The sequence below is a fragment of the Rattus rattus genome, chromosome 9, assembly GCF_011064425.1.
Source record: "Rattus rattus isolate New Zealand chromosome 9, Rrattus_CSIRO_v1, whole genome shotgun sequence".
NCBI lineage: Eukaryota > Metazoa > Chordata > Mammalia > Rodentia > Muridae > Rattus > Rattus rattus.
Window position 1 is genome coordinate 42,491,068 of NC_046162.1, and position 27,052 is coordinate 42,518,119.

Below are 27,052 nucleotides of genomic sequence, written 5' to 3' on the forward strand. Positions count from 1 at the left end.
AGCAGGTTTTCTGACCCAACCGGTGTAGCACAAGGGTTTGCCATGCACCTATTATGATCCCTAAAGATCTCTCCACCTCCTACCCCTTCCAGAACTCCACAGTCATGCCTCCACTTGATTAGTGTAGCAGCCCCACCCCCACCCCAATCCAGGATCACTTCCATTAACATTTCTGGGGTAACCAGACAGCTGCTTCATAGGATCTTCCATTGCTCCCACCACCTTTAAAATAGGTCCCCTCAAGCCCTCCATAATTCACCCCTCACCATTGGCCTGCCTAAACCCCACTGTCTCTTGGGACTCTGTTCAATGCCTCTGCTGCTCAGAAGCCTTCCCTATGACCTTCTGGATACCCAGAATGGCCTGCAGCCCTTTCTCAGTGTTTTCCTGATCTCTGCACCTCTTTACCCGAGTCCCATCTGGACTAGGAACTCTTGAGAGCAAGGGTTGTACTGAATTCTTCCAGCACAACCTGACCTCCTAATGAGTGTCCAGCATATGTTTGTTGAATGAATAACTAACTTGGTCCAGCAACTGGAGGATTGGAAAGAGCTGGACTAAGAGACACCCCCCTCCCCAGCTCTGAAGATTGACTCCAGGGCTTCCTGCATTCTAAGCAAGTGTGCTATCGCTGAGCTATCCCCCAATATCGAAGCAACAGTTTTGAGAGCCTCGAGGACCCACAGTCATGAGTAGAGCCGTGGAAAGACTCAAGCAAATCTACTGAAACAAGGCTAAGAAGACTTTTAGCTAAAATCCTTGTCCCCAGCAACAACAACAACAAATCTTACATGAAAACCTTGGAAAACAGTTCTGGGCTGGTATGGTGGCTCTGCCCCACAAAACCTTTCAGTTTGGCTCCCTCCACCCCCTGCACCAGGAAGCCCTGGAGTTGGCCTTTGTCCTCGTGGTTCTGAATAGAGGCCAGAGCTCCAGTTATCACGAGTGTATTCCAGGATTTGGAATAGAGCGAAATAACGAAGGGTCAATGTTAATTAACTCTTTCTTTTAAACATTTGTTTATGTGGATGAGTATTTTACCTGTATGTATGTGTGTGTATGTATGTATGCATGCATGTATGTATATATATATATGTGTATATATGCATGTGTGTGCATTTATGTCTGCTTATGGATAGTTGTGAGCCACTATGTAGGTGCTGGGAACTGAACCTGGATCCTCTGTAAGAGCAGCATGCACTCTTAACCACTGAGCCATCTCTCTAGCCCCACACTACCTCTTTTAAAGAAAGTGTCACAGAACATTCCCCATACATCCCACTAACTCAAATGTTATCACATAACCAGGCCCAGTCTTGAGAGCTAGAACATGAAAAGGTGCTAGCCAGTGGTGGTACATCCCTTTAATCCTAGCACTCAGGAGGCAGAGGTAGGTGGATCTCCAAGTTCAAGGCCAGCCTGGTCTATAGAGTGAGTTCCAGAACATCGAGAGCTTCATAGAAAAAAAATCCTGTCTCAAAAAAACAAAACAAAAAAGGAAAGAAAGAAAAAAAAAGCCACCACCACCACCAACAACAAAAGACCACGCATGGAAAGGCAACCTCCATTATAAGCAACCAAATGTCCAACCAAGGAGCAAGGGTTATAGCACCAAGAAGACGTGTGTGTGTGTGTGTGTATGTGTGTGTGTGTGTGATTTCCAGAAACAATGGGCAATAGTGTGTCCCAGGCACTGTCTTGAGCACGTCACATGTCTCTTTTACCTCACCCTTAGCAGAGGTTGCCAGTACCCTGACACACAGAGCAGCCTTAGAGAGAAGCCACTTACCAAGGACACAGGGTGAGCTGTGTGAGAGCTGCAAGCGGCCTTCTTCCCCTACACTTCATGCTTGCCAGGAAGTCGGGACAGGCTATACTGGCTACCACTATAAGGAATCTTTGAACAACTGTTAAATGCTGGGAGCCGAACGAGATGCAGGCTCAAGTGTACCTGTGGCTTTTGCATCAAGGACTCTGCTGGTGACCTTGGCAAGGGCATCTGGAAGTGGTGGGGGTGGGGATGCCAGCTACTGAGAAGGGCAAACTGGTCTTTCTGGAAGGGTGGCAATAAAGAGGGAGTAGGCTGGCTTGCAGGACATGAGCCAGAGAAGGAGGCAAGAGAGGAAAACACGCAGGGCTCAGGGTAAGAGAGAGGAGGCCGCCTTGACCTGAGGAACCAGGCTAGTTGGATAATTTTTTCTTCCACACAGGGGGAAAAGAACAGTAGGCACGGGCCTTGGGGACTGGAAACAAGGAGAGTGGACGGTTCTTGGCTGGGGAAGGTGGCAGAAGGCCAAGGTCTGAGAGAACAACTGGTCCGTGCTGTCCACTCTGCTAGCCACTACATGTCAAATAGCTATGTACAGCTATTTTAGTGAACAAAAGACAATCGGAACTGGGTATAATGCTGAATATCATTATCTTAGCATTTGAGAGGCTGAGGCAAGAGGATCCTGCATTTAAACCATGCCATGTAACAAGGCATTGTTTAAAAAAAAAAAACAAGGGGCCGTCCCAGCCGAACTATCCCCTGCGGCGCCAGCGCGGGGCGGCTCCGGGCGCCCCCAGCAGACCCCCATCATGGGCAGCCAGAGCTCCAAGGCTCCCCGGGGCGACGTGACCGCCGAGGAGGCAGCGGGCGCTTCCCCCGCGAAGGCCAACGGACAGGAGAATGGCCACGTGAAAAGCAATGGAGACTTAACCCCCAAGGGTGAAGGGGAGTCACCACCCGTGAACGGAGCAGATGAGGCAGCTGGGGCTACTGGTGATGCCATCGAGCCAGCGCCCCCTAGCCAGGAAGCTGAGGCCAAGGGGGAGGTCGCCCCCAAGGAGACCCCCAAGAAGAAGAAGAAATTCTCTTTCAAGAAGCCTTTCAAATTGAGTGGCCTGTCCTTCAAGAGAAATCGGAAGGAGGGTGGGGGTGATTCTTCAGCCTCCTCACCAACAGAGGAAGAGCAAGAGCAGGGGGAAATCAGCGCCTGCAGTGATGAGGGCACTGCCCAAGAAGGGAAGGCTGCTGCCACCCCTGAGAGCCAAGAGCCCCAGGCCAAGGGGGCAGAGGCCAGTGCTGTCTCCAAGGGAGGAGACACGGAAGAAGAGGCAGGGCCTCAGGCTGCAGAGCCATCCACTCCCTCGGGCCCAGAGAGTGGCCCCGCATCTGCCAGTGCTGAGAATGAGTAGCTGGGCGGGGGCTGGTGGGTGATCTCTAAGCTGCAAAAACTGTGCTGTCCTTGTGAGGTCACCGTCTGGACCTTGTGCCCTGGCTGTCTTCCTGTGCCCAGAAAGGAAGGGGCTTGTTGCCCCGTCCCAGCCACGCTCCCTCTTCTCCCTCCTGTGGATTCTCCCATCAGCCATTTGGTCTTACTATTAGGCCAGTTGAAGATGGTCCCTTACGGTTCCCAAGTTAGGTTAGTGATGTGAAATGCTCCTGCCCTCTCTCCTTCCCAAGCACCATCCCTGCTGAAGGCAACTGCTGGGTTTCCAATTCTTTTCCAAGTTCGTTTTGTTTATCCTGCTTCTTAAGCCCCTGAGCCAGAAGTGGGGGCTTATACTCCCAAACCCTGAGTGTCCAGCTTTTTTCCCTTGTTGAATTCTTAGTCTCTTGTGCTGTGCCTAGTGGCACCTGGGCTGGGGAGGGCATTGCCCCTGTCTGGGTTTTTATAAATGTCTTACTCAAGTTCAAACCTCCAGCTTGTGAAATCACCATGTCTCTGACTTGATAAGCAATTAGGCTTCAGGCGGAGGGAGGTCTGTAATGAAAACAACTCCTTGTTGTCTTTCCCTCCCATTGTTGTAAATAACTTTTAATGGCCAAACCCCAGATTTGTACTTTTTTTTTCTAACTGCTAAAACCATTCTTCCACCTGGATTTACTGTAACATTTGGAAAAGGAATAAATGTTGTCCCTTTAAAAAAAAAAAAAAAACAAAAACAAAACAAAAACCAAAAACTGAAATGACTCCAGGCATTCACTTGCTACCCTTGGCAAGTGGCCACCACATTGGACAGTACAGATCCATCACTATGAGTAGTTTGTGCTGGACAGACTGGTCTAGACAGAGTGGGGGTGGAGGTACTCAGAACCCCTGGTTGGATGTGAGCCCAGGCTAGAGGGTGTGCCTATGTGGCCGCCTCCACTCTCCAGCCACAAGCCTCATGTCTGGGGAAGTGTCCCCAGATCCCTGGGACAAGCCCCTCCCTCCACCATGTCTCCCAAAGCTGCTTCTGCTGTGCTCAACTGCCCCACAGCCAGAAGAGCATGCTCCTTGGTATTGGGAAGAGCGCTGGTACCCTGTGCTGTGCAGAGACGGGGCTCAGGGACTGCTGTAGACTCACTGGCCCAGCCTGCCCCAGGCATCCCTCACCAGCCTTCCCACAGGGACCTTCGCTGCTCAGCACAGCTGTGCATCTCACAGGCAAGCACACTGGACTTCAGACGGACTTGAAAGGAAAGCAAAAAAACACAGCTATTTGTCCTCATTCTTTTTATTGTGGCCCACCCCTTGCCTCCTCAGCCCTCATGTTCCGGCCAAGCTGGACAGGCTGTGGAAACTGGGACTGGGCCACAGGCAAGGAGCCAGGATTCACCAGGGTTACATCTCCACCTGAGGTAGCTGAGTCAGGTTCAGGGGCTAGAAGGGCTGGTCTGGTGTGACTCCCTTGGGATGACACTGTATGGAGACCGCGTGTCCCTGCCTTGCAGTGTGGGTGTGTTCAGATGGCTGTGCTTGCAGTGCCCAAGCTGTTCCCTCCCACAGTGGGGGTGGAGGGTGGTATGTGTAGGTCGTGTGTGCACATGGGGGTTCGTGAATCTCTGTGTGGCACAAGAACACACGACACACTTGCTGTCCACACAAATGCTGTGGGTGTTTGAGACCCTGCTCAGTGCCTACACCTGCCAGTTGGTGCTGACCCAAGACTGACTGGGAGCTTAAGAGTCAGAAAGCTCTGGGAGAGCAATTCTTAAGCCTCAGCTACAAAATGGCCTGCGTTTCTGGTTTAGGGGGTGGGGCTGTGTGTCAGGCACCTGCTCTGTTGATGAGCCTCCCCAGGAATTCTTTCGGAACTTCTTACAATGACAGCATCCATTGTTATCCAGTGTGGCAGCCACGGGCCAAAAGCGTCCCCGTAACTAGTTCAACTCAGCCATCTTTTTATTATATTTTAATTAAAGTTCAAACTGACACATCTGGCTAGTGGCTACCATGTGGAAGAGCCCAAATCTAGGCAGGTGAGGCTGAGGGAGAGACAATGACAGCCTGAGCTTAAGCACAAAGCTAGGGTATAGATGTGTGAGGGGCCCAGCCATATGAACCCAAATTGGTGAAAACTGGAGGGGGCATCCCTCAGGAAGGGACATATGGAACTGGACCCAGAGCTCTGAAATCCAAAGTCTTGCCTGTCTTCATGCTGAACCAGAGGGCCACTGGTGTCTGCCTTGCAGGAAAGCCTCTGGGAATGCCCTCTGCCCTGGCTCAAAGCCATCAGCCCTTGCCGGAAGCCACACACTGCGTCAAGTCCGGATCTCAAGACTAAGGTCAGGAGGTCCTCATGTTCTCCTGCAGGCCCAGAGTGGAGCTGGTGGCCACGGGGTCATGTTCACCCTGTGTACTCAATGTGGGAATGCAAGTCAGGCCCCAGAAGCACTGCCCTGCAGCACCAAGCCCTGCAGTACAGCGCCTGCCAACACTTGTACAAGCTGGAGGTCTTTGGAGGGACCTGCTCAAGACGCTGAAGTTCACTCACCTCTCCCGGCCCCATGTCCTCGGCATATTTGAACTTCTTCTGCTTGTAGTAGTGCCTCTTAGGCAGGATGTGAAGCAATAAGAGATCACAAAGCACTGTGGCCTGAGGACATGGAGGGGCAGAGATAAGAACGGGAATCTGGGGCAGATACAGACCTCCCATGTCCTACAGTGGTCCCTACTGCCTGCGGTCCTGCCTGGATCCTGCCACTCTAGACCCTAGTTTCCTGAAGACAGGATAAGGTGCTACAAGCCCCTCCTGGGACCCAGTCAGCCCATCTGACCTCTCTCCTGCCTTAACTCCAAGCCTCAGTTTCCCCAGGTACATCCTGGGGAAAGCAGCTGCTGTCTCATTCATGAAAGGTAGCTGTGGTCACATTTTGAGATTCTGCTTCTGAGCGTAGAAGAGGAGCAGCTGAACTCCAGACAGCAAACATGTGTCCCTGGTACTTACCACTCCAAAGATGCCAATCCCAGAACCGATAGTAGTCATAGTAGGGATGATGTCAAACTTCCCAGCCTGGGGGGGGTAGGGTCCAGGGGAGAACCAGATCAACAGAAGGGGCCCAGATAGAAAGGGTCAAGCCCTCCTCCCACAACTCCACACTATTCCCACTGCCAGTGGTCCAGGGCTGTGGCTCTCCTGAGAGCCAGCTGCAGGTCAGTAAACCTGAGCTTTCGACACTAACCCTACTCCCTAGACCCAAGGAGATGGTAGGAGAGTCATGGCAGTGGCTCAATACCTGGCCAGGGTCATCACCCACGTCTGTCCATGGTCATTAAAAGCAGATCTCTGATCACACCCATCCCATTTTGTCATTTATCCATAACAATAGACGTCCAAAGCAGGAAGGTCCCTTGGCAGCTGCCCCCTCACATGCGATACTTACCTTGCCATCCACAAGGATATCAAAGTGAATCCCAAACACCTTGAAGAGGTGACGACGGTTTGTCCCATTCTGCACAAAATGCCTGGCAAATCTGGGGGTGGGTGGGGGGTGGGGACAGACAGGTAGCAGGAGATAAAACCACACTGGGTACCAGAGCATTAGGAAAGGACCTTCCAGTACTGCTCAAGAAGAATACCTCCGTCTATGAGAGTTGTATTCAACCCTTCTTGACTCCCACCAAAGGGAACTCCAAGGGGTAGAGACCCAGGCTTGGGGACTCAAACATTTAAGGTTTTGTTTCCTGCTGGCTTCCCGTTTGACAACTCACACAGAATGGTGGCCATCTAGGGTCCTCTGGTCCCCTCTGGGAACATTTGTCGACCCATGTCATTCCAGAAATAGGCAGGGGCCAGTGAGGTACCTGAAGTTGAAGCCTGGAGACAGGTTCTTCTCCCCATACAGTCCGTGGAACTCGTAGATGGGTTTACAGTGCCGCACGTGCCAGTCCAGATCACACTTCCAGTCAATGGTGATACCAACCACCCCACCCTGCGGGACACAGGCACATAAGCGCTGGGCTTCAGGATTCTAAAACTCCTGTCCAGGCTGGCAAGATGGCTTCGTGAGTTTAAAAGAGGACAAAACAAAACGACAACAACAAAACTAGCAACAAGGGACTCTCCTTGAAACATTGTTTTACATTGTTATTTTGCGTGTGGATACATACACTCTGTGTACATCGTGACTGTGGAGGTCAGAGGACATTTGCAAGGGTGAGCTTCCACCTTCTACCACGTGGGACCAGGTATTAAAGTCAAATCGTTAGGTTTTCAACCAAGTACCACCCATTTAGCCACTTTGTTCCCATCTGCACGATCTCAGAGAGGATATTCTGTATTTGAGAAGGGACACTGAGGTCTGCCGCCTCTCTGCTCCCACCTCCTCCCACCACTGAGCGATCTTTCTAGAATACACTGAGTTTTTCCCACCACAGGGCCTTTGTAACCCCTCTTCTTTCAGAAATCTTGTTCTTCCTCATTGTTTGGCTGTTTTTATTGATGGCTTCCTTGACTGCCACCACCTCAGCTTACTCTTTCCTAAACCAAACCCATGTTTGCTTTTAGGCCATTTATCCCCTTTTGGTTTCAGTTGGTTGATTGGCTTTTGCTATTTTTCAGTTTATTTGTATATGTATCTGGGTGAACGTCTGCCCCGTGTATGGGGGCTCTCAGAGTCCAGAAGATGTCATTGGGTTCCCTGAAGCTGAAGTTATAGGTAGGTTGTGAACCACCTGATATGGGTGCAGGTCCTCTGGAAGGACAGCATGTGTTTTTAACTGCTGAGCCATCTCTCCAGTTCCTTAGTTTTTTGAGACTGGGTATTACTGTGTAGCCTAGGCTGGCCTTGAACTCGTGATCCCCTGCTCCTGCCTCCCGTGTGCTAGAATTGCAGGTGTGTGTTGGGACACCTGGCTTGTCATACGTGTATTCTGTGTGATTATTATCAACTTCTGTCCTCTAAGACTGTCAGGTCCAAGGGGAACAGAGCCATCTGGCACTCATCACTGTTTCTTAGTTCCTGGATCAAATCACAGTGCTGTGGGAGACAAAGCAGGCAGCCTTTGAACTAGAAGGGCCCTGTGAAGTCTGAGCAGAAAACACTTCAGAGAGTGGAGGGAGGGCAAGGAACAGGACAGGCGGGTGGCTCGGGCCAAGAGCAGAGAGGTGATTAGAGAAGTGGGCAGGGAGCTGAGCCACTCAGCAGGGAGGTGGGAACAGAGATCCAGATCTCTCAGTGGGTGAGGGCAGGTGTGGGCTCTAGAAACAGGCAGGCTGTAAAGCGTGACAGCCCTATAGGGTCAGGCAAACTGATGCTTGAACATCCACAGTTAACCACTGTCTGGCTGCTTCCACCTCCATGTGGTTCTTGAAAGCAAACATCTGCAGACCTCTGCCATACACAAGTGTCTTAAGTGGGGCATGTTGGTGATCTCACAGAAAAAAGACTGGTTACCATTTCCACACAGGCAGCTGCAGAAGCAGGGGCAAGAAGGGCAGAGCTGAGTGCCAACCAACGGGTGCGTGCTCGCTTGATCCTCACAGCACCCCCATTGGAAGGAATGGTGCTATTAGTGTCTTCAGTGACAATTCTCAGACATGCTGAGCTTAAGTGACCCATCTGAGGGCACACTGGATGGAAGTCAGAGTGGGATTTGAACCCAGGCTGCATCTTTGAGAGTCTTACAAAGGGAATCCAGGGGACATGTGAGTTCCATCCCCACCGTGGAGAAAAAAAACACACACAAAATATCCCAGTGATTTTAGGCTGTAGTACAGCTCAGTGTTGGGATACACCACTGAGCATTGTGGAGCCCATCCTCAGCAGAAAAGAAAATTAAAAATAAACCGGGTGTGGTGACACTGTACTCTTCATTGAGTACGCAGATGCGAGAGGATTAGGAGTTTGAGGCTAACCCAGGCTACACAGGGAGACCCTGACCCAAAACAAAAAGAAGAAGAAGGAAGAGGAGGAGGAGAAGGAAGAGGAAGAAGAAGAGGAAGAGGAGGGAGAGAGAGAGAGATGGAGAGAGGGAAGAGGAAAGAAGGAAGGAAGGAAAAAAGGAAGGAACCATCGAACATGGAAGTGATGTCTGCCCACATGCCCACATCGCTTCATTCTTAGCACCTCCTTCTCTATGGCAGGTTCAGACCAGGAGGACCTGCAAAGGACCCTTGGGAGATCTGGTTCTAGGGGACAGTTTCATGCACACACTTGGCCTGTGCCAGGGGGAGGCAGAATGGGGCTGTCAGCCTGTGTCGTGACACCCAGCTGTGCCCTCCTTGCTGGCGCCCACCCTCCCATCCCATCCATACCTTCTCAGCAAGGCTGCGGAAGTCCTGGCCTGACTCTCGCACCACATAGCCAAGGTTGAAGACTGGGCACAGGGGGTGTTGAATCTTGTGATAGAGGCACTTCTTCATGTAGGTGCCGTTCACCTCCTCTACCAGGTTGCGCCTGTGTGGAGGGCATGGGTAGCAGCCATGTGCCAGCTGGGAGGCTCCTCACTTCACTCAGCACTAGGAACCCCCAAGAACTCTACAGAGTATCCTTCTCCCAGAAAAGTCTGCTCTCCAGGAGGCAGGGCTAACACTGCTGCCTCCAGAACGCAAGCAGCCGGGGTGGAGAGAGACAGTGCGTGAGAGCGACTGCAGCTGTGTCAAGCCACCTGCATCTCTGCCCTCCTTTCCCACGAACCTGTTGACCTTGAAGCGTGGAAAGCTGATGCTGTTTTTGATGAAGAGGGTGAAGTTCTCAGCCTCACGAAGAAGAGCAGGGCTGGGGGAGACAGCATTCACTCAGTGCCCTTCCCCAAGACTGTTCGTATGCCCCGAAGAGCTTGGCAGGGAGCACAGGGTTTTTCCTGCAGAGCGCACTGATGTGTGGTGGGGTTGGAGTGGCCATGCTGCAGATGAGACAGGGGCTTACAGGCTCCTAGACCAGGGAGACTCTTGGGCCTGGGCCATGTGGTTAGGGTGAGAGGTGGGATCAGAAATAGAAGAAACCCATTCTTGCCAGATCCAAATGTCTGTGGGCCTAAACCCTGTCAATAGCTCCCTTGAAGGAGAAGACATCGGTTACCTTGGGATCTTGTCATCCACCTCTACAGGACACCAACCAAAGATCTCACATGTCTTCACAGTGCCATTGAAGGGCACACAGTTGCCTGTGCGAATACCTGTAGGGACACAGGAGCCCCTGGGTTCCCGCCCCATTCTGGGCATCCACCTCATGGTAGATGAAAGCCAGGATGAGAATGGGCAGGGTCTCTCAGTGGAGAACAGCTTGGTGGGGAATGGGGTGCAGAGAGAGGCAGACACAGACAAGGTGGCCGTGGAGGTGGCAGGAAGGGGCTGGTCTTACCTTGGGCTTTCCTTTCTGCTTTTCCTGGAGTGCAGCCACTGTCATCCTGGCATATGCCACCTTCTGGGTTCTGGGGGATGGGAGAGCTGCTGGCCCCAGACCCTGTAGTTGGTCCTAAGGAGGACCCTTTCCTACCCCCCGACCCAGGGTCACAGTGTAGACATGGGGCAAAATCTTCTATTCCATAGGAGGCCTCTGCTCTCGGCCTCCTTCTTTCACATTTATCTATGTCTCTGCCTAGCTGACAAGTGCCAGTGTCCACTGGCAGGGGAGTGGAGGTTGGGATGGAGAGGCCTAGTGCCCAACAATGGCACTGTCAGTGTCTGGGGGTTATTTTGTATGACTCTCTCTCAAACATTACATCATTAACATAACCAGAAAGCTCATCCCACATTACCACCAAGGTCCAAGGGGATTCCATTATGTTACCTCCCCTGTGGGTCCAGGAGAAGGGTGGGGTCCTCACCTCTGCACAGTGGCCTTGAGTCTGCTGAGGGGTCACGATGAAGTTGGTCATAACTACAAAGGAGCTGTCCCCCTGGATGTGAAGGGCAGAGAGGTGAGGATGAGAATTGGTTCCATGGTACCGCGGTGGAGTCTCACAGTAAGGGAGATTGAAGCCCAGAGAGCATGGAGCTGGACTGGTCCTTCATAGAGCCTTGAGCCAGGGCTTATGGGAGGAAGGATAGTGCAGCTTACTTGTGCTGGGAAGACATAGTCAGCCACGTCCCAGACCTGGGGTCCCAGGCCCTGGAGCTGGGTCACAGCCAAGCCCTTGAGCTTCACGGACACACTGCTGATGAGGCCACTTGAGGTCTGGTATCCTTTTTCATAGACAAACACCCACCTGCCGAGCCAGGGGAAACAGGGGAGTTAGGGTTCTGTGCACTGTTAGACAGAACATCCAAGGATGCAGGTGGCTGGGAAGGCCTCTGTCTTTTCTGGCATCCTCTTGTCCACCTTGGAAACATTTCTGAGTCGCTTTGGTTCCCAAGTAGTTTCCCAGGCCACAGCCAAGACAGCCTTGCCTGCTGCCCCCTGCTGGCCGGTGCCTAATTTACCACTACTCCACCTCAGCCAAGGAGGAGACCAACCCATGCAGCTACTGACTGACTGTCTCTCCCAGTCCTTCTCCAAGAGCTATTTTCCAGGGCCAGCTGGCCAGCTCTTGACCCCAATCCTCCTTCCCAACACTCTGTTTCTTTCCACAAGACTTCCAGCAAAGTATGAGGACTGCCCAGGCGACTGGCTTTGCCTCCTAGGGCTGCTCCTCAGTGCTGTGAAGTGTGGAGTAGATTCTTCATCTTCCTCATCTGTACATCGGGAATGACACTAGTACTAGTCTGTCAAGTGAGTTATGCAAAGAAGTTGCTTAGGATGCTAGCTGGCGCTAGCAAAGTCCGAGCTATCATTCTATGTAGACAGGGAGGAAGAGAACTCTCTCTCTCTCTCTCTCTCTCTCTCTCTCTCTCTCTCTCTCTCTCTCTCTCTCTGTGTGTGTAGCCAGGACATGGGGCTAGAGACTGTAACCCCACCTTGCAGCATCCAGCCCCCTCTCCCAAATTGTTATGTGAGTGGTTCACATTTACTCAAGAAGGCTCAGTGGGACAGACCTCACCCTCAGGAAAGGGCACATGGCCAAGGTTTGCTGATCAATGTCCCACCCTTGTGGCAGAAATAGCGAGTCTTAACTGTCATCAGAGGAGTGTCAGTAGCAAAGCCAGATTTCTTTTTTCTTGAGATTTCTTAGGAAAAATCTACCAGGATTTACTTCCTCTGTGTGGATGCTAAGCAGGGCACATGCCTGGGAGACCAACACTACTGGCAGTCATTTTGCCATCTCCAAGCACCAACCTGAGGATAGAAGCAGAAGATGAAGAGGACCAGACTCCTGACCATATTGCTGGAGCCCTTGAGGGGTGGGGGGACCCAGTTACTGGATTTTCCTAGAACATGAGCTAAGGAAGTTTATTCCACTGTTAGCTTAGGTTTCGTTTCCGATGCTTACACTGGAAATTTTGTATCGCACTTCTGTCTGAGGAGAGCCTCTTCCTTTAGAAGAGACTGTAGATTTAGGGTGTGTTGCCCACCGGAGCATGTACCCCCATGATCCTCTGCAGGGAGAAGATGGTAGGAGTGTATGCTCTCTTCCTGCCATTCTTTCCCTTACTTAGACAAAGAGCTCGGAGTCATCTACTCTGGGGACGGGGACTCTCTAAGCCTTAGTCCCAGAGTCACTGTCTTTTCCCTGTCCTGGGCTCCAGGGAAGCAGCTGGACCACTGTCCTACTTTAATCATCACCTGTCTAGAAGGCTGCGCTGGAACCTATCCCTCTTCCAAGTCTAAGCGTGGTCACTGCTGCCCCCTGCAGGTTCCAAATAGCAACAGGTGAAGCCAAACAAAGGTCTAGGTTCTTCTGAGGCTGCCTGCCAGGCTGCCCTGCTGGGAAACAACAGAAAGGTTCTTCACTCCCATGGTCCCTTTCTCCAGTCAGGCCTCTGCTCTGCACCCCAGCTTAAAGGGGCTGCTGCACATTCTAAGCCTTCCTAGAGAAGCCGCTGGTCTCCACATCTCTATCCTCAGAACCCCAGTTTCTCCCTTCACCCAATAACAACACATTACACAGCAGACGGAGAATCTGAAGTCTGAGCATTCCCCACTCCAGAAAGTCAGAGGTCAAACAGGAGCAGACCCAGGCCTGAGGCCTCCCACCCAGGGTGGCTCAGCACCGGTGTGGGCGTGTCTTCCTGGAGCTGCTTCTGCCCCAGCTATGATTGGGACCATTACACAGTTTCTGGGCTGTGTCTGCCTGCTGTTCTGGGGGGTCAAAAGGAAATGTCAAATCTGGCATTTGTGACCTCGGTTCTGATAATAATAGCTTTGGCACGACAGCACTAGGCCTGTCATTCCAAAGCTATGTCTTTTTAAAAGATTTTATTTTTAACTGTGTGTGTGTGTGTGTGTGTGTGTGTGTGTGTGTGTACGTAACTATAGATAACCATGAAGACTAAAACAAGGCATTGAACCCTGTGAAGCCAGAATTGCCGGTGAGTGTGACTGCCCATGTGAAATAAGTCCTGGGAACTGAACTCGGGTCCTCTGTGAGAGCAGTACACACTCTTAACTGCTGGACCAGCTCTTCCAAAGCTATGCCTTGGCCTGGCCTTATGGTTGCCACTCTGGAAAGGTCATCAAAGAGGTCTGAGGTCAACTTCCAGGAATTACACTTGCCAGTCTCTGCAGCTCTCCTGGGGGCTCCTTTCTCAAAAAGAAGACACATAGTGAAGTGGCCCATGTATTAGACATGCCAGATGTATGGCTTCAAACTCGAGGCTAAACCTCTCTGAGCCCCCAGCCTTCACAGTAAAATAGAGGATGCCCTGTCTGGAAGGTAATGTCCACTCGCCAAATCTCTAACAAGGTTGTATACACAGGCCTGGCCCACAAAGACGAAAACATCTTGTTAATTGCCTGGAGAGGGTTCTATGAGTTCTCTGCAAGTAAATTAATAAAGTACCTGGCGTGTCACAGACACATGGAAATGAAACTCTCTTGTCATAGCCTTCCCATCCCTGGGGTCTCCATTCTCAGCCCAGGGCGAGCTCTGATGAGCTGCTTCATGTACACTTACTTCAAGATCTACCCACCAGGCCTGTGCTCTGCCCCTATGACTCGGCCCCAGGCGTCTAGTTAGTCACTCAACAAACAGAGATGCACTAAGCCCGTCTTCTGGGCCAGGCACTGTTCTTGACACTAAAACCACAGAAGTGAGCAAAATCCATGAGCCTGCCCTCAGGAAGTCCGCCTGCAGCTCTGGGTGCGTTGTGTGTCATCAGTTTGATTGCGTCTGGAGTCACCCAGCAGACTCCCCGCAGGACCTGCCCACTGAGGAGTAACGGAGAGGGCAGGTTAACAGAGTGAGCAGTCCCTTCCGACAGGCCCAGGGACAAAGAAGTCAGAGAAGAAGCAGTGTGGTCTGTCTGTCTTCACTTCCTCCTAGAGTGTGTACCATTGCTGCGGCTGACATCCTCCACTGACACCACACCCTACCTTCCTTGGTCTTCCAATGTGAGCTGAGAACCAGTGACTCTCCAGGAATTTTCCAGGCCTTCCATGCCATATCGGGATCCCTGAGGTATCCAGCTCCACGGACTGATCAGCTATGAAGCTCTCAGCCTCAGCAGCATGCAGAGAGCCGAGGTTAAACTACCTGTTCCGTATCTATTGTGTGACTCCATGTAGCCACTCCCCTTCTGTGCTACACAAGCGTTCTGTCAGTGCTGTTCCTGTAGAGGACCTTTCCTACCACATATCTGGGTACTGAGGAATGGGGCCATTGCTTAGATAAGACTGACAGTGTATACCCTAGGCCTTTGAAACCGGTCTGTGGAAGAGTTTGGAGCTGTGGGCTAGAGAAGCCCTTGGATGCTGTAAGCAGAGCGTAATAGGACTTTGAGGTGGGAATTGAGAAGATAAGGACGCTAAGAGAAATGCAGCCAGTGGGGACCAAGATCATGAGGTCTCACAGGGATATAGAAGCTCTTTTGGGAACTGGGTCACCGGGTCATTCCTGTTAGTATATGGCACAGAACTTGACATCCTTATGTCTCTGTCCTGAGAACTTGGATGAGGCTGAATCCCAAAGCAGTAAGCTAATTTGGGGGGGGGGTGTGGGCGGGGAGAAGTTGTGGGCGGGGAGAAGTTGTCTTTGTTGTTCCGGACCATTTGAAACAAAGTCTCAAACATCCCTTCTTAGGCTCAGACTCGCTGCGTAGCTGAGGACGACCTTGAACTCCAGAGTCCACCTGCTGAGTACTGGGACTGCAGGGACGCACCTCCACCCTGTGCGTACTGGGAACGGAATCCAGGGCTTCATCCAAGCTGTGCAAACACTATCTCAACTGAGCTACATCCCCAGAGAGGAAGGCTTAACTTAGCTGGGAATGCCCACCCTGAATGTGGGCAGCACCACCTGTGAGCTGACCAGGAAGGAGAAAGCAAGCCAGCATTCTCGCTGCTTCCTGGGGAGACCGGCCATCCCAGGTCCTGCCACCACAGCCAGAGCTACCGCCACCATGCCTTTACCATCATGATTGACTGTATCCTCCAACCATAAACCAAAATAGACCCCTTCCACCTTAGTTAATTACTTAGGTAATTAATATACTTGGGGCCCTACATCCACTGTCCACACCAGACATCTCATAGGCATCTCTGACGTAACAGACTGTTTGGAAAATCTGAAATATGGGATTTCACTTGACCTTACACCACTACTACCTGCATACCTTAGAGGAAAAAAAATCCACCAAAGTACTGGTCCACAAAGACGCAGGGTAGCAGTGCTTTGAGGAGCCAAAAAGTGGGACCAGCCTAAAATGTCCAACCACAGGTCGTCTAATAAACAAGACGCGATGGAGTATTATTTAGCCATAGAAAGCACTGGGGCACTGGTACATGTCACAAGCAACACAACAAGAGGAAGAATCCAGATACAAAAAGGCACATGGCTTCTATTTATAGGAAATGCTCAGAATAGGCAAGCAGCGAGGAGAAGGGGGAGTGATTTTTTGAGTGATAGAAATGTAATTATACAACCTTGTGAATTATAAGGACAACGTGCCTGTGAGGTTTTTTTGATTTGAGACAGTATCATCTTGTACTCCAAACTGGCTTGGAACTCACCATGTAGCCCAGGCTAACCTTGAATTTATGATATTCAGGATACCGAGTGCTGGGATTATAGGTAAATACCAACATGCCTGATTGGGTCAGAATTATGGTGTGTGTGTGTGTGTGAGTGTGTGTGAGTGTGTGTGTGTGTGTGTGTGTGTGTGTGTGTGTTGCATACATGAGTTTGTGTGTGTGTGTTTATAAAAACTAAGGAGTAGCTCGGTGGTCAGGGAGTGCAATTAGCATGCTCAAGACCCTGGGTTTAATTCCTAACATCAAATAAATGAAAGACAAGTTAATTAAAAGAGGGGGCTGGAGAGTTGGCTCAGCAGTTAAGAGCACTGACTTCTCTTCCAGAAGACACAGGTTCAATTCCCAGCACCCACACGACAGCTCACAACTGTCTGTAACTCCAAGATCTGACACAAACTTACACGCAGGCAAAACACTGATTCACACAAAATTTAAAAGATTACTTTCCAGATCTGGAGAGATGGCTCAGTGGTTAAGAGCACTGACTGCTCTTCCAGAGGTCCTGAGTTCAATTCCCAGCAACCACATGGTGGCTCACAACCATCTGTAATGGAGTCTGATGCCCTCTTCTGGTGTGTCTGAAGACAGCTACAGTGTACTCATATATAATAAAATAAATAAATCTTTAAAAAATAATTACTTTCTTTTAAAAGTTAATTAAAAGAGAAGGTATAATGGTATTTGAAGTCAGTCTCATGCAAGCTCCAGTCACTGAACAAAGCATTCAGCTAGAGTCAGACATGGTAGCACACTTCTTTACTCCTAGCACTTGGGGGGCAGAGGCAAGTGGATATCTGTGAGTATGAAGCCAGAACACAGTGAGTTCCAGAAGAGCCAGGGCTATGTAGAGAGACCCTGTCTTAAAAATCAAATCAAACAAACACAAAATCCAACTGGCTTTTTTTTTTTTTTTTTGGACTGGGTCTCACTGTGTAACCCTGGCTGCCTTAGAGTCTTAGAACTCACTGTGTAGATCAAGCTTGCCTCAGGCTCACAGAGATCCACCTACTTCTACCCCCCAAGTGCTGGGGTTAAACATGAGTGCTTCCACACCCGGCAAGTCTGGCCTACTTCAACACACCTAACAAAGTTTTTACCCTGTGTCCTCTCTGCTTTCCAGCAAGAGGGACTAGACTAGTCTGTCTCATAGCCCAATCCCTACAACTGGAGCATTTCACCTGTGACATCACCTTAATCCGGGCCAGCAGAGGCCCCATCTACCAGAGCTTCTCCACCACCCCCTCTGCCTTGAATTTACAGGAAGAACATGGCCAATAGACCAAAGCCTAAACCTGCCTCCTCTGAGCCTGTTGTCTGCCTGTCTATCTGTCTGCCTGCCTGCCTGCCTGCCTGTCTGCCTGCCTGCCTGCCTGTCTGTCTGTCTGCCTGCCTGCCTGCCTGCCTGTCTGTCTGTCTGTCTACATCTCCGGGCCTCTTTCATCAGAACTGTGATGCTGGACTTTGTGTCTCTCTCCATCTCCATACTGCCTGTCTCGAATGTGGGCATCACTGTGCCTGGTGCCCAGAGACTGATTCTCTTGTCCCCGAACCCCCAACTTCCCTTCAGCACCCACGGGACCAGACATCCAGACAAACATCTAGCAAAGAGGAGGATCCTTATAGCAAAGCCCCTTTCCCTTCACAAAGAAGAGCATGGTCCTCTCCGACCGCTGTCCCATGTAACAGTGGGGGAACTGAGGCTGGCAATGCCCAGGCTCAGGAGTCAATGTAGCATCAGGCAGTGGCCAGATGAGGGCGGCAGAGGCAGTAGGTGCCATAGCTAGAGCTAGCAAGTGCCCCAGTGGGCAGGGAAGCCTGGGTTTGGGGACCTGAAGACCTTGCCTTTGGCTCTGCTGCGTGAACTGGGCATTTTAGCGAGACTAGTCGCCTCCCTCACCTCCAATACCCCCACCCTCACACCAACAAGAACTACCTCCATTTGAAAGTGATAGACCATCTCAGGGCAGAAGACAGGAAAGAGGGATGGGGTGAGGTTCCTGTCGCAGGAGGTAGGGATCAGAACTAAGGGGCAGAAGGGACTCAGCTTGCAGCAGAGCTGGGACGGGTAGACTGTCCCTTCTGTCCTGACACTGTGACAGCCAGGAACTGCTCATAGCCACAGCTCTGAAAACACAGTAAAGAGCCCCTGGGGCCTGAGTCGGGACAACCATTTTGGTCTCCCCAAGTGAGGAACAGGCTAAGCTTGAGTAGTGACTTCCCCTTCTTGGAGGAACTAGAAAAAAACTAATGGCGGACATTTACACTCCTCGTGTGCTCAACATGTGGTTATTGGCGCCCATCAGGAAGTTTCCTAGAAGCCTTGTGGGGGGTGGGAAGGGAGGAGGCAGAGCAAAGGCCCGGGGCTCCTCTCGGCCTTAGTTTTCCTCCTAAGCTTGGCTACATTGATTTGTGACCGAGAGGGAGACAGAGCCCGAGGTGCATCCAAAGGATCCTAGCCTTGGCTGCCTCTGACCAGCTCTGAATCTTAGGGACCCAGTAAGAGAAGTCTGTTCTAGGGGCTAGGCCCTCCCAAAAGGTTAGTACCACATGAGTAGCTCTTTGGGCCCTTAGTTCCAGTTCCCCTACATGGGAATGTGCAGCACCCTCAGAACCACACAGCGGTCAGGCTGGACTGCTGGGGGCTCCCAGGCTCCCATCAGGACCCAACCCTTTTAGTGACCCCAGGGCCTCTAGGGGCTCTTTGTATCACGACTGTGAGTAAACATGATGTCCCTGACATGTGGCGATGCCTCAGGTACCCAGCTACCTCAGACCCAGGGCAGACAGAGCCACAGCCATATGTTTGCACATCCAGCACAGGTACATAAAGCCAACGGCACATGGCTAAACATACAGGACATGGGCAGTCACATAGCACCACGCTAGCCCACACAACACATAGCAACATGCGAGATCCAGGACAACCTAGCCTTTGCATAGTTCCCAGGCTAGCCAGATGGCTGGGGGAGACCTGTGCTGCTCTGACCCTGGGCCAGGGGAGGAGACCTCACACTTAGGAATGGAGACTTCTTCCGTGCCTCCGTCAAGATGCCAAGTGTTCAGAATCCAGTTGCCTTTTAGTTCCCAGGGGCCTGGATATCCCAGGTTGTCCTTTGTTCAGACTGGAGAGATGGGAACAGAGCCTGCCTTCTGGCGAGTAAAATGGGTGTCCCTTTGTCTCGGCTGCATGTGGGAAGGTGGAGGTGAAAAGGGCTCTAGCAGGGAGTACCACTCACTCACTAGAAAGGACCAGTTGCCGTGTCACTTCCTCAGGACCCACAACGGTGTTGCCTCTTGGTCATCATGCACCCCGAGAAGTATGTCCTATCCTGCGATGATGTCTCCATCTTAACAGTGGGCTAACAGGGCCTATTTCTTCTTAATAGCATGGAGGCTCACCAGGAGAACTTTGCAGTGCATAGAGAGATGAGGGGTTCCTCAGTACCCCAGAGCTCTCAGGATTGGCACATGTAGAGGACAGGCGCCCAAAGGTGGTGGGAGGGGGACTTAGACTCACCCAATGACGTAGACCAGAACCACCAACTGGATCAGACGGAAAATGACTCCCACCTTCTTGTTTCGTACCAGCACCATCCGGGGAGTGTCATATTCAAAGAAGAAGGCTGACAGCTCATCTTGCAGCCGCCGAGCCATGGTGGGCCAGAAGGGGCTCAGAGATGAACACCCCACACGGCCTCTATGGTCAAGGGCAGGCCACCATCTGCATCTACAATAGCAGTGGAGTGACTGGGGCTTCCCGGCCCCTTAAGGACAGAGCAGGCTAGGTGGGACCAGAGTTGGAGGTTCGATGGTGGGGTCTGGGTTGGGAGGAAAAACCCTGGGTGATCAGAACAGCTTTTGGCTGCTGGCAGGCAGTGGAGTACCGGCCCGTGGTGCCGGTGAAATAAATTCCCAAAGATAGACAGAGGCGGAGCCAGTGAGGCCACCCAGGCCCAGCCCCACTACCCCTCTAGGCTCCGCCTGGGCCCCGCTGGGCCTCCGGAAACAGGAGCTGCTCTCAGGAAACCACCATGGCCACCAGCCACAGGGCCAGAGATAAAGCTACTGGCTACCCCCATTCCAGGAACCTGACAGGACAGAACGGGAGGGTCCGGGCAGGACTTGAGATGAAATCCCTCAGAGTGTTACCTCCATCTCTACACCCATAGTCTCAGAGTAGACAGCTCGGTCCTGGGGACCTGTAGGGAGACAGGCAGAAGTGGATGTCAAGTCCTGTAGCCCAGAGCTGCCCTTGGATGCTCCCCATTCATCAGTCCCGTCAAATCCAAGCCTGGCCAATGCCCATGAACTTCAGCCTTAGGCTGGCATCGCTATGTGCAGCCTTGCTCTCCCACTGTCTGTCCTGCCTGCCTGCACCTCCTGACACCACCCCCATCCCATTCTTGCCACAGGAACGGACACGGGGGTAGATCTAGATGAGACTAGGGTCACCTATGCCTAGGGAGTTCTAAGACCTAATATTAGGCAGTTTTGTCACTTGTTAAGGGCTTGGGAACATTGTCTGGCCTCTCTAAGTCTGCTTCTTGTAAAATGGGGCAACATAACACTTTCCCTACAGAGGGAAGAAGCTGGGGGAGGGTCCCATCAACCCCAGGGACAGAAAACTAGAATAGAATACTAATTCAATAGAAAACTGTTGAATTAGAAGTTTAGGTCCAGTAGAGTTAGAAGTTAGGTCCCTTGTCTTCCTCAATATTAACCCAGACCCTGAGAATAGGGGTCCCAAGAACCAGATCAGGTTGGCTCACACTGTATATGTAGGGACAGAGGGGAACAATCTCACTCTGATCCACCGGAAAAACCAGCCCGAAGGACAGGTCTCCTGGTAGCCTTCACTGCCCTGCACCCTAGGCCACGCTGACGCACACTGAACGCCGATAAGAAGTCCTCCTCCTCATGAGCTACTGGCAGGGAGCAAGTGGCCCTGTGCAGGGTACCGAGCCTTGTGCAAACTGTCCCCTCCCAGCATCCAAGACCAGTACCAATCTCTTGGATAGAAAACACACACACACACACACACACACACACACACACACACGCTGACATTCCAGTAGGAGCTCTCTCAACTGTCTGACGCCACTGTCCAGGGTGGTGGGAACCACATCCTTCGCTCTTTTCCTAAGGAGCCAGAGTTTCAGCAGCTCCTTGACCTTGCCTTGACCCCAAACAGAAGGGCACGTCCCTCTCCCAGCTGACTTCGTGTCCAGCTGTTGGAGCAGGAGGCCCAGAGATGAACCGTTTGTGATAGGAGTGGGTGGGTGCTAAGACTGAGCCATCTCTGTGCTCTCCCCACCGATGTTCACACCATACTCTACAGAGGGACCAGTTCCGATTGAGGGAGAAAGGATGAAGAGAAGGAAGGAAGAGGCAGGCAGCCATGGTCCAGTATGTTGCTGCGTGCTACAGCTGCCCTCTGCTACACTCCTCGTCTTCCTTCCCCACTTCACCTCCTCCTCCCTTCCCTTCTCTTCCCTCTCTTCCGCCTTTTCTTCTTTCTCCCCATCCTCTTTCCTTTTACTTTTCCTCTTCCTCCCCCTCCTTACTCTATCCTCAAGAAGCGCCAGTTGGGTAGACTGTCAGGTCTGCCTCCGGGCATCAGCCCTGCACTCGGGAAGCATGGCAGAGGGGACCACCTGAAGGTACTGAAAAAGCCAAGATGGGACCAAAGGCACGACTTTCTCCTCTTGATAATAACCCTGTAGAAGCAAGCCAACCATGGGACTCTAGGGCCTCAGTGGGTGCAAGCATGAGGACCCAACTTTGGCTCCCCGGCACTCCCTGGGGCTCAGCAGCAGCATCTGTACCCGGCGCAGGACTGGTAGAGATAAGCGGACCCCTGGAGCTCATGGACCAGCCAGCCAAACTCAAAGGTAGGGAGCCATTGAGGAGGACATCTGATACTGACTTTCAACCTCCATACACACACATAGCCCCTCCATATGCACACACCCCTCCAGATGTGCAAGCCCCCCCACACACACACACGATAGATCTCTCTTGCACTGATTCACTCTTACGGACAGACATCTTGTGTCCTAGGCTTTGTTAGTACAGGTGGAGAGAACACATGTGAGAATTCCACACAATGGAGTTCAGCTGACTTTCTTTACTATGGCCCTACAAAGTGGATGCTAGAGTGCCCATTATACAGATGCTCTGCAAGTTGAACACCTGGTCAAAGGTCATGGAACAAGAAGTTCTTGAGTTTGCTTGTGGCTGAAAGAGAGGCTCCCCAAAGTCTAAGGGCTTGGCTCAGGTCCCACCCGAAGACTCCAACACTGGAGATCTGCCAGGCCTGCCTTATAAGCCCAAAGGCCGAGTGGCCAGCTCCAGTTCTGGGCCGGGCCTTGTAGGGAGACATGGCCCTGCTGCCAACGACTCGGCCCCAGGACAGCCTTCCCTGCTTGGCTAAATTTAGCGGCTGTGTGGGTATGGAGGGGGTCAGTGCCCATCCTGGAGCCACCGCCCAGGCCTGGAGGGCAGCTTGAGTCCTCAACAGGGTGAGTGGCATCCATCCCACTTGTCTCCTTAGCCACTCAGGGTCCCTGGCAGTCCAACCCCCACGCTGTGTGGGCCTGCCCTGGTGTTCTCAGGGAGTCATCCCAACTCCCAGCTGCCCCTCTAATGCTATTGGAACAGAGCTTTGACCTAACTGTCAAGGGGAGGTCTATGGAGAAGGCTGGGTACCAGCCATGGCCCCAGGCCTGGCTTCTCCCCATTGTGTGACTTTTTCCAGACCTCTTCCCTCCCACTGTGGGCCATGACCGGGCTGGTGCATCCTTCAGTGCCCAAGGCATCATGGTCCGCTAGTCCGCCTCCACTCTTGCTGTACTTTCTCTGCAGACCTTCTCTGTCTGTCTTCTCAGTAGTAAGGGGCTTCAGGCTGACAAAGGTCCCTGTCCCTAACACTAACCACTCACTGAAGAGGTTTGTTTCTTGGTCAATTCTCAAAGTTGCCACCCTTCTGCCATGGGCAGCACAAATTTACTTAAACCGTTTCTATGGCCCTCCCTTCTTTCTTTCTTTCTTTCTTTTTTTTTTTAAAGATTTATTCCTTATATATAAGTACACTGTAGTTGTCTTCAGACACACCAGAAGAGGACATCAGATCTCATTACAGATGGCTGTGAGCCACCATGTGGTTGCTGGGATTTGAACTCAGAACCTCTGGAAGAGCAGTCAGTGCTCTTAACCACTGAGCCATCTCTCCAGCCCTGGCCCTCCCTTTCTTATTTATTTAAGATAACGTCTCATGCATCCCAGGCTGACCATGGGTGGGCAGTCACCTTGAACTTCGGCTCCCTCTGCCTCCATTTCCCAAGTGCTGGGATTAGGACGTGTACCACCAAGTCCAGTTCATGCAGAATTGGAGATCAAACCCTAGGTGTTGTACATGCCAGGCAAACTACACTTCTAGGTCCTCTTTTGAATCAAACTAAGTTCAAGTGGAATCCATGTTTTCAAGCTTCCCCTTTTGACAGTTTGATGAGTTCTGAAAAATACATGTGCTGTTCTCTGACACATCATTCTAGAAGGAGTCCTTCCTGACCCCTCACACTTTGGTTTTCCTAGATAGGGTCTCTCGGTTCTGGAACTCACCCTATAGACCTGGCTAGCCTCAAACGCAGAGATCTGCCCGCCTCTGCTGGGATTAAAGGCCTGTGCCATCACACCTGGTTCCTTTGCACTCACTCTTTCCCCGGTACCTAGGCCCAGCCATCACTGATCTGCTGAAATGTACATTTATCCTGCCTTTTGTGGTACTCCCAGGGAGGTGCAAGCACACAGGATGAGCTCTGTTAGTATCTGGCCTCTTTCAACCAACACACTGATTATTTATTTACTTGAGACAGAATTTCATATGGTAGCCCAGGATGGCCCAGACCTTTGCTACAACTCTCCTGCCCCAGCCTCTCTAGTGCTGAGATTTTAGAGGTGCACTGTCATGGCTAACTTGTCATAATGATTTTAAGTTATCTGTGTAGCTGTATGTATTGAAAATGTATGCTTCTTGGTTGCTAAAGACTTTCTGTTGTACAAAGCTATCGTGCGTGGTTCCTCCACCTGAAGATGACTGCAGTCCTGTGATGGGCAGCAGCCTGTTGGATCAGGTTCTGGATGCCGTGTTCCGTTCCTTGGGACCAGCTCTCCAGATGCCCGCACTCCTTTCTTGGCTCTGCCTTCCATTTGGATCTTCCACGTCTCGTACACAGCCCCAATCTGCTCCCTCCCCTTGCAGAGGGGGCCTGGAGAGTGCAACGTCTTGGTTTCCAGAAAAGCAAGGGGACCCTGGGGCATCTTGGCAGCTGCCCCCTTGGAGCCGGAAAGGAGTGTGCCGGGATCGCCTGGGAGCTCCCTCCTGGGTGAGGTGAGGAAACCTCTCTGTTTACCTTGGCTGCCTTGCCTTGGGCTGTAGAGGCCATGCTGTGTGCTGGACAGAGATGGATTTGGGCAGGCCCTGTGGGGGTGGAGGCAAAATGGACCAGGCCACCATGCTCCAGAAGTCGCTGCGGAAGCTGGAGCCACCCACCTCTTCTGCAAGTTCCCTTAAGCTTAGACTATCTCATCTCTGCCACCTATCATGATGAAAGCCAGAAAGATTGGCCCATCGGTTCCTCATTTGGTTAGTCCTTGCCATCTGTGCCCACGTCATGGGGCTCACTTAAGATCCTAGGAGTGCAGGGTTTATATTTGAGAGAACTTAGAGATATCTTGTGACCAAGAATGAGTCTAACTCTTCTACCGAAAAATTAAATCCTTGGGAATTCCCCAGGGCTAGGCTATCGCCTCTGTTGTGGTTAGCTTCATGGATGTGTGACTGAGATAACGTACCAGGCCCATACATAGGAAATCCCTGCACTGGGCACTGAAATTCTGCTTTTCTTTCTTCCCACAACCCTGTGGCCTTAAAGTGCTCTACCACTGATTTCTGTCCCAGCCCAGACACACCTTGGGCTGTTTTGTCCATTTTATTTTACTAACTAGCGCCCAGGCCAGCTCAGTGACTAAGTTTGGGGGCTCCAGGCTTTCACTTTGCATGGGCTCTGCAGATGATAAGAGCCCTGCTTCTTTCCTTGCGTTTCAGGGCCCAGGTACCCAGATCTCCATCCCAGCACAGCTAGGTAGAGGACTAGATGCTAAACCTTCATGGTGAGCCTTCTCTTCAGAGACACGGCTAGTCCCTTCTCACAGCTGTCTCCCGGGACCACCTGAGGAAGCTGGTTCATATCAAGCACCAGATACGCCTGGGTGGCAGGAACTGAGGAAAATTGTAGGGAGGGGATAGAAACCTTTGAGGTGGGCACAGGATTGGAAATGGGATAGATTGCTGGGGCCGAGGGGATAAAAACATAGCAAGAGAGAAATCCTCATGAGAACCACAGGCACTGCAGAATTGCCAGTAGGTATTTGCCAGGGACTCCGGGGGACGAGGGGGTCCTGGGATGCAGGCTCCAGGCTTCGCTCTGTCTCATCCCACCCTCAGCTCCCTTTTCTCTGAGATGACATGTTACATGATTAAACTGTTGAGCGCTGCTCTTAAACTGCCAAGAGTGGAGCGGAAAGCAGGCTGCTCCGTGAGACTCAGGTTCATTCTGCTACTGGGGCGTGGTACTGGTCTTGAGATCCCAACTTCATGTTTCTCTTATATTTTTGGTTATGAGCCTAGCCTTTAACGGCCGAGCCATCTCTCCAACCCTAACTTAGTGGTTCTCAAAGCCCCATCTTTAGTAAGAGATGGATTCCGGTTCTGGGATGGGATCTCAGACTTTTAACTTTGCTAGTTCCAGGTGGGTGGCCCCCAGTAGTCACAGAACCAGGGGCCCACGGGATTCAGAAAAGACACTATCAGCTCCAATCCCCCAGACGCACGCTTTTATTTCTCCACCAGAAATGATCAGCAAGTGGGCACAGGGCTCTGTTCCTGCCAAGCCATCCCTCCAAACTCGGTTTCTCTCTGAGGCCCCTCCAGAACCTGCCAGAGGGGAGGGAGGATGGGCAGGAGAGTGGGCAGGAGGATGGGCAGGAGAGTGGGCAGGAGGATGGGCAGGAGAGTGGGCAGGAGGATGGGCAGGAGAGTGGGCAGGCACACAGAGTTCATCTGTCTTCCGGGTAGGCTGAGGGGACTTTTGCTACCGGGTGTCAGGACAGTGATGTGAACCTTGATTTACATATAAAATAATCATATTGTACACAGTCAGGGGAGAGCTAAGTCACACTGACAGGCGCGTTCTCCGTTTCCCATGATGCTTAGCTAGCTTTTGTCAAAGGAGCAACAGCAGAGTTAAGAGGCAAAAAAGATCCCAAAGACCAATACACGTCATCTGATAGACCCCCATCAGATGCTTCCTTTCGGTGGGGAGGTAGGGGAGGATTGTGGAGTCACTTCCTAGTGACATCTCTCTGACTCAGACATGCATGATAGGGAAAGAGGGCAAAGAGTAATGCCAGGGGTCCAGGAGGTTTAGAATCACCCAGCCCTGCAGCAAGTGACACGGCATCACCCCAGGCTTCGTGGCAGGAGAAGCTGACATGGACCCAGGGATGCCTGGAGTCTCGGGCACCAGGGGCACAGACTGCAAAGTTAGGATCCCCTGAGCCAACCTGAGCCGAGGAAGTGGGCCTCAAGGTGGGACTAGGGCTGAGTCCAGCCAGCCAGTGCAGGCTGACTCCTGGGAAAGGAGTCCTTGTCCAGGCCTGCCCCCGCTGCTCCTTCTGTTCCTATCTGTCTGTGATCCTTCAACTCCCTGGGGCCAGCACATACATAAACAG

The 27,052-nt window shown here is 51.8% G+C and overlaps 2 protein-coding genes across 2 annotated transcripts; one reads left to right on the forward strand and one right to left on the reverse strand.

The window, feature by feature from the left end:
* Window positions 1–2,512: 2,512 nt before the first annotated feature.
* LOC116909766 (MARCKS-related protein) lies at window positions 2,513–3,725 on the forward strand. Its single transcript, XM_032913454.1, has one exon. It carries the CDS (start codon window positions 2,581–2,583, stop codon window positions 3,178–3,180), a length of 600 nt encoding a protein of 199 aa, XP_032769345.1. The 5' UTR covers window positions 2,513–2,580; the 3' UTR covers window positions 3,181–3,725.
* Window positions 3,726–4,467: 742 nt separating this feature from the next.
* On the reverse strand, window positions 4,468–20,124 carry P2rx1 (purinergic receptor P2X 1). Its single transcript, XM_032913453.1, has 12 exons — window positions 19,779–20,124; window positions 11,255–11,402; window positions 11,022–11,093; window positions 10,556–10,625; window positions 10,274–10,370; window positions 9,890–9,970; window positions 9,508–9,649; window positions 7,056–7,183; window positions 6,635–6,725; window positions 6,199–6,264; window positions 5,746–5,847; window positions 4,468–5,603 (listed from the first exon to the last, which is right to left on the reverse strand). Exons 1-12 carry the CDS (start codon window positions 19,913–19,915, stop codon window positions 5,538–5,540), a joined length of 1,200 nt encoding a protein of 399 aa, XP_032769344.1. The 5' UTR covers window positions 19,916–20,124; the 3' UTR covers window positions 4,468–5,537.
* Window positions 20,125–27,052: the final 6,928 nt, after the last annotated feature.

What these genes read in the sequence shown, in the direction of transcription:
- LOC116909766 (XM_032913454.1), top strand. Translation starts at nt 2,581, where the DNA reads ATGGGCAGCCAGAGCTCCAAGGCTCCCCGGGGCGACGTGACCGCCGAG.
- P2rx1 (XM_032913453.1), bottom strand. Translation starts at nt 19,915, where the DNA reads ATGGCTCGGCGGCTGCAAGATGAGCTGTCAGCCTTCTTCTTTGAATAT. An exon ending in AGCAGAAAGGAAAGCCCAAG is followed by an intron (nt 10,371 to 10,555) that starts GTAAGACCAGCC and finishes GTGTCCCTACAG; the next exon opens with GTATTCGCACAGGCAACTGT. An exon ending in TCTCCAGGCTTCAACTTCAG is followed by an intron (nt 6,726 to 7,055) that starts GTACCTCACTGG and finishes ACCCACCCCCAG; the next exon opens with ATTTGCCAGGCATTTTGTGC.